The 13,792-nt window shown below is 44.4% G+C and overlaps 1 protein-coding gene across 1 annotated transcript in view; it reads right to left on the bottom strand.

The window, feature by feature from the left end:
• COG5 (component of oligomeric golgi complex 5) overlaps window positions 1-13,792 on the bottom strand; it is a 156,658-nt gene that overhangs the window by 42,439 nt on the left and 100,427 nt on the right. Inside the window, exon 11 of the mRNA XM_060692686.2 lies at window positions 205-286. Coding sequence (XP_060548669.1) covers window positions 205-286 — 82 coding nt within the window. The remainder of the gene's footprint in view (window positions 1-204; window positions 287-13,792) is intronic.

Below are 13,792 nucleotides of genomic sequence, written 5' to 3' on the forward strand. Positions count from 1 at the left end.
TACATTGATATATTAATATACATTGATATGTCACTTTTTCAGTGCTGTTGTAAAACTTCGAACGGTCACTAAGTGAGCTGTTTGTAAGTCAAGGACTATCTGTATTATTCAGGTCAAAATAGGTGCAACAGAAGATGATGGTGGGAAGATTTACAAAGCTGTAGAAAAATGTGATTATTGTACATATCGAGTTCAAGTACTTACTCTCAGATGCTTTCTGAAATTCTGAAGCCAGAGTTCGAGTCACTGCTGTCCAGAAGGTGTACAAAATGTCAGACTGGCCATCCTAAAATGAAAGAAGACAAGATTTGTCACAATCAAGATGTGCTCCAAATTTAGAAACATAAAAAAAAAACCTGATGGCCAAAAAAACAAAAAAGAACCCCAGTGGTCCATCAAGCCTTCCCTTTCAACTCATTTGTTTTTTTAATTAATTAATTAATTATTATTTTATATTGTATTTATGTTTATTTTTAATTTACAACTTGGAAAGTTCTCTTCTCTCTTTACATGCACTTCTTAATGTAAAGTAAAATTAAATTGAAAAAATTGGGGAGAAAAAAAGACATACATTGAATTTGGCAGCTACTAAGATTGTCAGATGAGCAGGCACAAAAACAGCCAGGGAAGTACCGTATTTTTCAGAGTATAAGACGCACTTTCCCCCCCAAAAAAAGAGGGTGAAAATCTGGGTGCGTTTTATACTCCGAATGTAGCCCAGCCTCTCAAACAGAGATTTCAGAGGCTGAAAGAAGCCTCTGAAAGAAGCTTCAGAAAAAAAGCCCCAGAAACGAAGATTCAGAAAAAAAGCCTCTGAAAGGCTTTTATCTAAAATAATATGGCAAGCAGCAAAAGAAAAATCAGTAAACTATGCTAACAAATCTGGAGAATGACACAATAACCAACAGATTGGAAGAGGCTAATCTACATATCAATATCAAAGAAAGGAGATTGAACAGAGTACAGATAGCCCTTCAGAAAAAAAGCCTCTGAAAGAAGCTTCAGAAAAAAAGCCTCAGAAAAAAAGCCTCTGAAAGAAGCTTCAGAAAAAAGCCTTTTTTTCTGAAGCTCTGTTTTAGAGGCTTTCAGAGGCAGAAAAGAAACAGTTTTTTCTGAAACAGAGTTTCACAAGTTTCAGAGGCAGAAAAAAAAGCAAGGCACAGAGCTCACAACCAACGAATCTATTGCTAAAATTCACCTCTGGAAACAGCTGATTGGGGATATTCCGGGAGGCTGATCCACTCACCAATCAGCTTTTTTCTTATTTTCCTCCCCAAAAACTAAGGTGTGTCTTATGCTCCGAAAAATACGGTAATTGAAGCCTGGGAAACGGGCCTCTCCTCACTCAACAGGAGTGTCGATTTACCCCCAGCTTATCAAGAAGAGGTGAGGGCTTGGTAGCACAAGGAAACGACAGCCAACCACTTAATAGCTGTTCTGACCTAGGCTTCACAAAAGCACGAAGCAGACTCTTTGTCCCGACAAAACCCCTTTTTATTAAGCTAATGTGAATTCCTCTCATTCACATCCAGCAAAGTCCTGGCAAACAGTCTTTCCAGGGTGAATTTACAACCATAGACCTTATCAGACTTGGAGAGTTGCCAGGCCGATATCTTCCAAACGCAATGCTGTACAAGGAAAGACTTGGCAAGGAGTCTCTGAGAGTCACAAACAGATCTTCACACTAATGAAATGAACTAATTGTCTCCTGCAAACGCCACTCCCCTTTCGCTCCTCTTTATTCCCTACGGGAGGGGCCATTCACCGTCCACCTGGGCCTTTACTCCTGAGTCGGCCCTTGTTCCTTAACTGTTCCCTTCTCCTGGCAGCTCTGCGCGTGCGCACATCGGGAACAGTCTCCAGCTGTTCTTCAGCCCCACTTATCTCCGACTCCAAAGGTAGCTGACAACTGTCAGACGGCCCTGGCCCCATCTCTGCCTCCGACGCAGAGCACTCGTCAGAGCCTTCCCCAGACTCCAGGACTGGCCCATGTTCCTCCCCAACCTCCTCACTGTCTGAATCTGCCGCCAGCTCCACTGGCCACTGACGGACCACAACAATAGCTGGCCATCAACACCCCAATCAACACCTAAAAAGCCACACACAACCAGGCACGATAAAACTATCACAAACCGAATAGCCCAAAGTACGCTTTCTGCTAGAGAGAAGTTCCCTGAAGATGGGCTCCAGGACGAGTCCGAAAGCTCGGAAGACAAACTTTTTGGTCCTGATGACCGACCCAAATTGAATTTTACAGGGTTGATTTTTTTTTTTTTAAATCAAGAGGGTTTTAGGATTGCAATGCCAAGGGTGAGTCCATCACTGCTTATTTTGACCTTTCCGTCCTACGTTGATTTTACTTTCACGACATTATATTTGAGAGGGAGGAAAAAATGTTGCTCCCGCAGGGAATTTAAAAAGTTCACCCAATTCTGTCACTAAACAAAACCTGCCCTCCCCAAACCGGAATGGATGGATGATACAGAAAGAGATTTTTGGAAGGAAGCATGACCTATTTAAAACATTGCGGCCAACATACTTTTTTTCCTCCCCAAAGTTTTATATTTTCCCTTCTCTAAGCGTCACGGCAAATCTATCCCGCTTTCATTCAGCAAGCACTAAAAGCAGATTTCTCCTGGCTTCGAAGAACAAAAGATATCAAGAGATGGAAAGCTGAAAGTCAAAAGGATATTGTTCTGAAAACCAGAGTTTGTGTGTCTGTATGTGTGTGTATATATCTCTGCTGCACAACTTCTTCCTATGGCTCTTTTTTAAGTGTACATCCTAAAACCAAGTCAAACCTAGATGCAAGATATTGAATGGTTGTTACAGGTGATCCTCGACTTACAACAGCTCATTTAGCGACCGTTTGAAGCAGTGGTGAAATCTATACCGGTTTACTACCGGTTCGCTGGCTGCGCATGTGCAGTGCACACCATGCACCAAATGCGAGGTGCGCATGCGCAGTGCACACCAAAAGGAGGCATGCGGTAAGTAGAACAGCGCGCAAGGGGGGGTGATCAGTTGTGGCGTGCAACCGGGAACATTTCATCCCTGGTTTGAAATCACAATGGCACTGACAATTGACCATTTTTCACACTGACGAACAGAGGTGGTATTCAGCCGGTTCGCACCGGTTCGAGTGAACTGTTTGCGATGATCGTCGTTGGGCCCGCCCACCCACTCCGGCTCCAAGTTGTGCTATTTAGACACGTTTTCGAGGCCAGCTGCACGCGCGGAAGGCGTGCGTGTGTGGTGAACCGGTGGTAAAGGTAAGTGAAACCCACCCCTGCTTACGACTGTTACGGCATCCCCATGGTCACATTGTCACTGCGTTTTTGTATTTACCAGCTGAGCTCTCATTTCTGGACTGTCAGACTTTCCGTAGCTTGGCAACTTCTTATCAGTAAGCTACGTGTATCCGCATCCACATTCCATTCCACTCTCTCCTTCCTTTGTTCTCTTGCCAGAAAGGTCCGGCTGAGAAATAGCCGGCACGAACTTTTGCAAAAATGTAACAATTAATTTTCTTAGTTAGTTAGGTGTTTTATTTTTCTTTATAACAAATAAATGAGTTTTCTTAGAATATCTTCGGGTTTTGTTTTCTTAAAGTATACTTGCAAGGAAAAGTCTCGATCCACCCCTCGTAATCAGGTGCGATTATCCCAAAAGCAGAATGGGATTAATCAACGCCCTGACACACATGCTCAAAATTCAGCCGCTCGACAACTGCCGTATAGTCATGAAGGTTGTGGCGTCTCGGGTCATGCGATCGCTTTTTGCGCGATCAAAATTCAGTCGCTTGGCAACAGACTCGTATTTATGACGGTTGCAGTGGCCCGGAGTCACATGATCCCCCTTTTGTGACCTCCTGACGAACAAAGTCACTTACTTACCGTGTTACTAACTTTACAACTGAAGTGATTCACTTAACAAATGTGGCAAGAAAAATCGTAAATCATCATCATCATCTTTTAATGACCCCGTAATCCCTTGCAGGGCGGAGTCTGGGCAACTGAAGGGAGCTGAGTGTTTACAGGCCGGATGCCCTTCCTGTTGCCAATGCGGAGTTTTGTTCAGCAGATATATTCTCATTGTGCCCAGAGAGACAGAAATATCTGCCTCTATCTAAGATCGAACTCACAGCCTCCTGACTGTGAGGTGAGAGCTCCACCTCTAGGCCACTGCACCACTCAAGAATGAGCATAAAATGGGGCAGAATTCAGTGGTGAAATTCAATTTCTTTTTTACTACCGGTTCTGTGGGTGTGGCTTGATGGGCGTGGCGTGGCTTGGTGGGCATGGCAGTGGAAGGATACTGCAAAATCTCCATTCCCACCTCACTCCAGGTGAAGGATACTACAAAATCCCAATTCCCTCCCCATTCCTGGGGGAAGGATATTACAAAATCCCCATTCCCTCCCCATTCCTGGGGGAAGGATATTGCAAAATCTCCATTCCCATCCCACTCCAGGGGAATATACTGCAAAATCTCCATTCCCACCTCACTCCAGGTGAAGGATACTGCAAAATACCCTTCCCTCCCCACTCCTGGGGGAAGGATATTGCAAAATCCCCATTCCCTCCCCACTCCTGGGGGGAAGGATATTGCAAAATCTCCATTCCCACCCCACTCTGGGGCCAGCCAGAGGTGGTATTTGCCAGTTCTCTGAACTACTCAAAATTTCCGCTACTGGTTCTCCGAACTGCTCAAAAATTCCACTGGATTGGATCAGAACCTGCTGGATTTCACCCCGGCAGAATTCATTTAACAACTGTCTTGCTTAGCAACGGGAACTTTGGGCTCAATTGTGGTCCTACGTCAAGGACTACCTACCTGTATTTCATAAAACCAGGAGAACAATGGACCCAAACGAAGATACCAACTTTAATGGAGAAGAAGAGAAGAAAAAAATCCTTAGACTGTATAGTAAGGCTTTCTCCGAAATCTAGCAACACTCAAATTGTATTTATAAGATGATAAGCTTATGTGGTAGAAGTTGCTGACAGGATGAATCATAGACTTCATCTGATTATCTTCCTAGCTCAATGACAATAATTTCAATCATTTTTCTATTCTTAAAAAGCAGGGTAGTAAAACAAAACCGTTTGCTCAGGTGTAGTAGACCCAATGAATCATCGCCCTAACAGAATTTTATTTTGATAGCTTTTAGAGAGACATACGTGTGTATCACATATGTATCAGTGGTGGGTTGCTCCCGGTTCAGATCGGTTCTATAGAACGGGTAGTAAAACTGGAGGGAGGCTCCGCCCACCGACCCCGAGGTCATCAGAACGCTTCTGCACATGTGTAAAAGAGCACGTGTGTGTGTGAGCAAAGCGATCACGCGTGCGCGGCCCCGTTGCGAATCGGTAATAAAGGTGAGTAGAACCCACCCCTGGTGGGAATGGAGATTTTAGAGTATCCTTCCCCTGCCACGCCCACCAAGCCATGCCACGCCCACCAAGCCATGCCACGCCCACCAAGCCACACCCACAGAACCGGTAGTAAAAAAAAATTGAAACCCACCACTGATATGTATCTGTAACACGACATTGTAACTTGCACACGGCCTACAGAGTGTGTAGGACAATAACTTTCCAGTGAATAGTTAGCACAACATGAAGGAATTAGTTGTCTGGAAAGCAATTGCTCTCAGATCCACAGAAGGCTGGGTATGTCCAGCTCTTAATTTAATTTATCTGAGGTATTTGGCTGGATCAGTTAATTCAACTTTGGCCTTTAATGATCTTCCTATCCCATCTTACCTCATTTCACCTAATTGCAGTGACCCTGTTACAAGGGAAGGAAGGAAGGAAGGAAGGAAGGAAGGAAGGAAGGAAGGAAGGAAGGAAGGAAGGAAGGAAGGAAATAATTGCACTGTTGCAGTCATAGGCTATAACCGTGATGGTGAACCTATGGCACGCGTGCCACAGGTGGCACGTGGAGCCATATTGGTGGGTACCTGAGCGTTGCCCTAGCTCAGCTCCCGCACGCATGTGCGTGCTGGCCAGCTGATTTTTGGGCCTTCTGGGCCCAACGGAAGTTGGCAAACGGGCTGTTTCCGGCCTCCGGAGAGCCTGGGGAAGGCTGTTTTTGCCCTCCCCAGGATCCTAGAAAGCCTCTGGAGCCTGGGGAGGGCAAAAAAAAGGGTCTACTGGGCCCACAGCAGGGGGAGCATGGGGGGAGTCACGCACGCATGCGTGAGGGGGCAGAGCGCATAGAATTATGGGTGTGGGACCGCACGTGCTCAACCATCCCGCACTCCTCCAGCTTTTGGCACGCGATGGCAAAAAGGTTAGCCATCACTGGGCTATAACAATAGGATATAATCTGAAATACAAACAAAACCCCAATAAAATGAATTCAAGTGCAGGTAGTCCTTGAGTTATGACCCCCAAATTTCTGTTGCTCCGTGAGACATTTGTTAAGTGAGTTTTGCCCCATTTTACAAGCTTTCCTGTCAGGGTTGGTAAGTGAATCAATGCAGGTGTTAAATTAGTAACATGGTTGTTAAGTGAATCGGGCTTCCCCGTTGAATTGGCTGGTCGGCAGAGGCTTTCTTTTTTAAAAAAAAGCCTCTGACGATCCCAGCTGACTTGCCTGATCGGCAGAGGCTATTTTTCCTTTTAAAAACATTTTTTCTATAACCTCTTCGGCCAAAGAGGTTGTAGAAAAAATGCTTTTAAAAGCCTCTGATGATCCCAGCTGAGCCGCGCGATCATCAGAGGCTTTTTTTTTTACTTTTAAAAGTATTTTTTCGGCCAAAGAGGTTGTAGAAAAAATGCTTTTAAAAATATAAAAAAAAGCCTCTGATGATTGCGCGGCTCAGCTGGGCAATGGGGGGGGGGCAGGGATTTTTGCTACCAGTTCTCCGAACCACCCGCCTCCATCGCTACCGTATCGGGCGATCCGGTCCGAACCGGGAGCATTTCACCCCTGAAATAGTCCCACAATCTCAAAAAATAAAATAAGAACCACAGAAATTCAGCGGGTCCATTTACTGCGAATTTTAAATTGCAGAAGAAAGAGAACTTGTATTGCTTGCAATAACATTATTCTCATCAACCAACTTAATTAAAGTGACCTGCGTTCAACCATTACATGAAACAGTCCTCTCTATTTCCGGACTAGGAGCCAGCATGAAAATGAGACAGATAATTATCCAATAAGCTACACTGCATCTCGAGTTTTTTAAACAGAGTCATTCATGGGAAAGATTTAAAGTATGAAATTAAAAATGATCTCCCAGGAGTGAAGTATTAGATACGTCTCTCTGTTCCACCGTGCAATTTAGGCACACACACAAAAAAAAAATAGCAAGCCCAATTTATGTATGACACACGGATTCCGATCGTTCTCGTGTTAATATTAGCCTCTTCCCTCAAATGAGGCTGTTTTTTTCAAATTCTAGTAGTTAAAATACGGGGAGGAAAAAAAATAACAATTCTCTTTGAAATGAGCCCAGTACGCTCCCATAGAGAGGGGCTTCTCAGGGTGCCGTCAGCCAAACAATGTCGACTGGCGGCCCCCAGGGGGAGAGCCTTTTCTGTGGGGGCACCCACCATCTGGAACGAGCTCCCCCCAGAGATACAGAAGATTCCGGATCTGCGCACTTTCCGCCGTGCCCTCAAAACATTCCTGTTTCAGCAGGCCGGCCTGGCCTAACTTTCCCTTTATATTGCTTTTTGATTTTATTTTAAACTGGGATGTCTTGAATTATCTAGGACCAGAATGTTTAGTATATTTTAATTGGTTTTTTATTATTAACGTTTGTATTACATGTATTTTTATCGTTCGCTGTTCACCGCCCTGAGTCCCTTAGGAATAGGGCGGTATATAAATTTAATAAATAAATAAATAAATAAATAAATGTAAGTTTACAAAGGGCACCTTTCCCAGGTAGACGCGCTTTGCAGGTTATCAAAACAATGCTGTCAAGATGATTTTTCTAATCAAAAGTCTAACAGGCCCAGTGGTGGGATCCTGTCAGTTTAACAACCGGTTCGGGGATCGCGTGTTGCGCGTGTAGGCGCAGTTTTAACAAAACTAACCTTCCACATTACTTCTGGGGAGTAACACAGCTAAGGCACAGAAATCTGCTCTGCCGAGCGAATCAGCTGAGAGGATAAAGGTGAGTAAACCACAGGGTGGGTGGGCGGGCCCACCTGATCGTCGGAGGAACCGATTCGCCCGAACCGGCTGAATCTCAGCCCTGAACAGGCCTCTTGGAGAAATGCAGGCCCACCTGATCGTCGGAGCAACCGATTCGCCCGAACCGACTGAATCTCAGCTCTGAACAGGCCTCTTGGAGAAATGCAGGCCCACCTGATCGTCGGAGAAACCGATTCGCCCAAATCGGCTGAATCTCAGCCCTGAACAGGCCTCATGGAGAAATGCAGGCCCACCTGATCGTCAGAGTAACCGATTCGCCCAAACCGGCTGAATCTCAGCCCTGAAAAGGCCTCTTGGAGAAATGCAGGCTAAACAAACAGCCACGGAAAAACTATTTTAAATATTTTTGGTAACGATGCTGAACTGTAGAAGAATGAATAATTCTGCACCGCGGTCCCTCATGGGATTTTTTTTGCTAAGGAAAACCAATATGCTCTTACTGGTATTTCTATAGCAACACAATCGCTCATTGTTGTATCCTGAACAAAAGCTATCTCAATAGTAAAGCCAAAAGTGCAAAAAAATAAATAAATTAGGCACGTTCCCAAACTTATTGATTTAATACCGTGTTTCCCCCAAAATAAGACCCTGTCTTATATTTTTTGAATCCTGAAATAAGCACTTGGCCTTATTGCTATGCTCTCAAAAGCCCAAAAGGGAATGTCTTATTTTGGGGGAAACAGGGTAGTTGCTTAAAAATCACCTCCTTTATCTCTATGGTATTATCTGTTATGTATTGACAGTTAGAACAATTAACCAGTGCAACAACTTGCCACCAGAAGTTGTGAATGCTCCAACACTGGAAGATTTTAAGGAGATGTTGGATAATCATTTGTCGGAAGTGGTGTAGGGTTTCCTATCTAAGCAGGGGGTTGGACTAGAAGACCTCCAAGGTCCCTTCCAACTCTGTTATTCTATTCTATTCTATTCTATTCTATTCTATTCTATTCTATTCTATTCTATTCTATTCTATTCTATTCTATTCTCAGGGTTGTATAGCAGAATTACGTCTTTTTTTTAAGAAAAAAATTGAGGTTTTTTTTTTTACTGCAATCCTTCATCTGAGACTAGAGCGCTGTAGAATAGCATTGTACAAGTTCACCAGCAATGCAAAATTGACCAGCAAAAATTTTCACACAGACGAGAACAAAAATGCAGCTTTTTTTCTTCCTACTGTAGAATCGCAAAAGATTTGGAAGCTTAAGTGTGTATTTCATTCTTGAGCAGACGATCTTTTAGGGCAAATTTAGTCCTTGACTTACGAGCGCAACGGAGTCCAAAATTTCTGTTGCTAAGAGAAACATTTGCTAAGTGAATTTTGTCCCATTTTACGACTTGCCTCGCCACGGTTGTTAAGTGAATCGTTGTAGTTATTATGTTAGTAACACGGTTGTTAAGTGAAACTGGCCTCCACCATTGACTTTGCTTGTTGGAAGGTCGCAAAAGGGGATCGCATGACCCCGGGACAGTGCAACTGTCATAAATATGAGCCAGTTGCAATGCATCTAAATTTTGATCACCTGACTGTGGGGATGCTGCAGCGGTTGTTAACTGTGAAAAATGGTCGTAAGTTTTTTTTTTCAGTGCCATTGTAACTTTCAACGGTCACTAAATGAACACCAAAGAATTTATTATTACTATCTATTATACACAAGAATCTGGCCAACTAAGAGTTGAAGCTAAACTAATGCTAGATAAGGGTCAGCGGAATTCACAAGGGTTGGATTTGGTGACTATGTAACGATTCTAAACTGATGACGTGTTTAACGCCGCCTTCCAGCTCAGCCTGCTTTTCTCCTATATCACCTAAACTTCTATCGTCTCGGACGCTGCAACAATGTGAAATCCTAAGATGTACTTTCATCGCATTTTGTTTTTTTTAAAAAAAAACAAAAATGCCAAATTATTATTTTGTCTTTCTTTAAGGGACTTTGCAGAGCTGGAACCACCATCTGTTCCCGGACAAAACTTGTGCTGCAGAGTTACCAAGGAGACAGATGGGCCTGTCTACTAGGAGTGCAGCTGTTGCAGAAAGTAAATACAAGGACAGCATTAGCTTAGCTAGCAGCAATTAGCAAACCGAATGTAAATCTCAGGGTTCATGTCACTGTCTCGTGTGAGAAGGAGCGGAGTGCCCGTTAAAAATGGGCAAAGCAGTGTTTTGGTGCTACCAAGCTTACTCATGTCAACAAACAGAAATCTGTCTTCCTACTCCAAACATTTTAAGGAGGATCAATCTATGCGAAACGATGTTGACTTTTGACGGATGACAACTGCTACTACTGTAGTTAACAACGCTTGAAGTTGCAACTGGCTCCCTACTCAGCACTGCATGTCTACATTTTGGCTCTTTATTCAGCAATTCCAAACGTCTTATCCAGGGGTGGGTTCTACTTACCTTTACTACCGGTTCGCAATGGGACTGTGCGTGTTTGCTTTGCATGCGCGCGCGCTTCTGCACATACGCAGAAGCTTCCTGATGACATCCGGTTCAGTGGGCGGAGCCTCCCACCGGTTTTATTACCAGTTCTTGCGAACCGGTCCGAACCGGGGCCAACCCACCACTGGTCTTATCTCTAGCTGTTATACTACATTACGGAAGAAAGAATAGATAAAGAAGCCGTAATACAGGTAGGTCTTGGCTTACAACCCGAGTGTTAGGTTGTAAGCCAACTCCCAACTCCAAAAAACCAAACTCCAACTAAAAACTCTGAGACAAACATTTTCTCAAAGTTCCAATTTATTAGAGTAGGTATATTGGCACATCTGGGAAAACCCGAATCTGAGACTTCCGGGTTTTCCCTCAGTAAATCAAAACCCCAAAAACCATCCCCTGCACCCCTCGGTCCATCACATGGTCCAATCAACCATCCGTCCCATCTCGAGACATCCACTCCAACCACTCCTTCTCCAGATGCAGGATTGTCCTGACCTTGACCGAAAAACAGAATGCTATTTTGTCTAACTACATTCCCCCCCTCCTACTTTCCCACACACAAGAAGTCGGCAGCGTGGAAACTTCCGGTGCTAATATGACTTCCAAAGCTGACACAGAGGTGGTATTCAGCCGGTTCGGACTGGTTGGGGGGAACCGGTAGTGACGACTGTGGGTGGGGCCCGCCTACCCGCCCACCCACCCCCGGATGTAATGCTGTCCCTATTTAGCCATGTTTTCGAGGCCGACCGCATGTGTGGGAGGCGCGCACGCGAGCAAAGCACATACGCAGAAGGCCGGGCGCATGCGCGGAAGCCACACGCGGCAAGTGGAACCGGTGGCAATAATATGTGAAACCCACCCCTGCTTACAACCGTTCATTTAGTGACCGTTCAACGTTACAACGGCACTGAAAAAAGTTGAGCGATGGCCGTTTTCCACATTTACGATCGTTGTCGTTTTCCCCGTGGTCACCTGATCAAAATCCAGATGCTTGGCATATATTGAGGATGGTTATGGTGTCCCGGGGTCAGGTGACCATCTCGGGTGACCTTCTTCACTTAACGATGGTATTACTACATTGGAACTGCAGTGATTCACTTAACCACGGTGTGGGGCAAAACTCGCTCCATCATTGTCTTGCCTAGCAATGGTAATTTTGGGCTCATTTGCCGTCGTACGTCAAGGGCTACCTACAAATGTACAAGCTTCATTTAACTGAACACACAGATTGCTATTAAATGAGCCACTTGCAAGCTCTTCCCCCCCCAAGTACTTTTCCCTACAGTTTCTACTTTAAAAAAAAAAAAAAAACAGATGGCACATAAATTATCTCACCCATCTGCTTTAAGACGCTGCCTTCCCATTTGCTGTTATGTTTTCCACGGGAGGGGAAAAACAACAACAAAAAAAAGGAATTAAAAAGACATTTTCAAGAGAAGAGACCGCCAACTGCAGTTTTTATACATTATATACACCTCTTCCTAATTAATTCTTTGGGCTAATGCTGTAGAGCCGCGTGAACGGAGGAGGGGGGGTGGTTTCGCATCCGGACTCATGTATTAAATGAACCGAACCGAACATGAACAGAAGCAAAAATGGCAGGTGACAGTCAGGAACAAACGATCGCAAGAAAAGGAGGATTTAACCGGCTTCTAAAAACCGAATTTGTCGTTTGAGTGCCTGTGATTAGATTATACCTGAGTTCCATCGACCGTACTCACTCCTCATCTATGTGGTGGCCTGTCGGCCGCTGGCCCCTTCAACAGCCAAATCAGAGGAGGAGGAGGAGGTGTGGGAGTCAGGGTCAGCATCAAGGCAACCTGAGAGCTCTGAGGGGGAAGAGGGAATGGAGCTGGCAGAGAGAGAGAGAGAGAGGTGGAGCTTGGGCTGTCCATCAGTCCTTAGGTGGAGAGTCAACAGCCCTCAGGTCTGGAGGTGGCTGATGAGGAAGAGGAGGAACAGCTGGGTCCAGTGCCTGACGTGCGGATGCACAGAAGGCAGAGGAGAGGAGAGCAGTGGAAATCTGTGGGCTGGTCCTTGGGACGGGAGAGCCACTGCTGCTAGCGAAGCCCCACCCTAGCTCTGGGGATAAAAGGCAGGGCGAGGAAATGAATAGATGTGGCAGACAACTATTCGTCTCCCTGCCGGACGGACTTGTTAGCCTGCGGTGAGAGAGAAACTTTTTGCGGGGCTGCCGGCGCTCCTAATAAAGTCGCGCGCTTAAAACGTTTTTATTTCATCAAGCTGGCCTGGCCTAAATCATCTCCTCTTTTAAATTTAAATTTTAAACATAAATTTTTAATCTGTTTAATTATGGGGTATTTTAAAATTCAGCCTAAATTATTTAATTTGTTTTAATTTATTTTAGATTTTGTATTTCCTGTGTTTTATCTTCTGGCTGTTCACCGCCCTGAGTCCTTCGGGAGAAGGGCGGTATAGAAATTTAAATAAATAAATAAATAAATAAATAAATAAATAAATAAAGGAATCTCTGATTTAACTTCAGAGGGTTTGTCATGTTCGGGGAGCTGGGTCAGAACAATCTATTTTTAAATTGCTAGCTTGATTTTAAATCTCAGGATCAGAGTATTTGGAGTTAAATTGGGAAGTACTATGTCTATCGGTAGTCCTCGACTTACAAACAGTTCATTTAGTGACCGTTCGAAGAGGGGGAAAAAGTGACTGCTGCAGCATCCCCACGATTACGTGATTTACATTCGGAGGTTGGACAACTGGTTCATAGTTATGACCGCTGCAGTGTCCTGAGGTCACGTGATTCCCTTTTGCGACCGAAGCCGATGGGCAAGCGAGATTCACTTAACAACGGCGTTACCCATTTAACAATTGCAGTGATTCACGTAACCAATGGGGCAAGAAAAGTCGTAAAATGGGGCAAAACTCACGTTAATAAACGTTTCACTTAGCAACGTAAGTTTTGGGCTCAATTGCGGTCATAAATCAAGGACCACCTGTATTGGATCAACGATATTCCTGCCCTTGGGGAAGAGTGACTTCATTTCACAAATAAAAGTTGTGTTTTGCTGGGTAATTCTTGTTGATTTAGAGTGGCTCCTGTAATAAAACTTTCAACTTATTTGCTCAGGAAAAAATATTAAGCCTACATCAAGCTACTAAAATAATACGGAGAAAACAATCACTTTATCCTATGCTGTTAGGGCA

Source organism: Pantherophis guttatus, chromosome 7 (assembly GCF_059756535.1).
Source record: "Pantherophis guttatus breed Tessera chromosome 7, ASM5975653v1, whole genome shotgun sequence".
Taxonomy (NCBI): Eukaryota; Metazoa; Chordata; class Lepidosauria; order Squamata; family Colubridae; genus Pantherophis; species Pantherophis guttatus.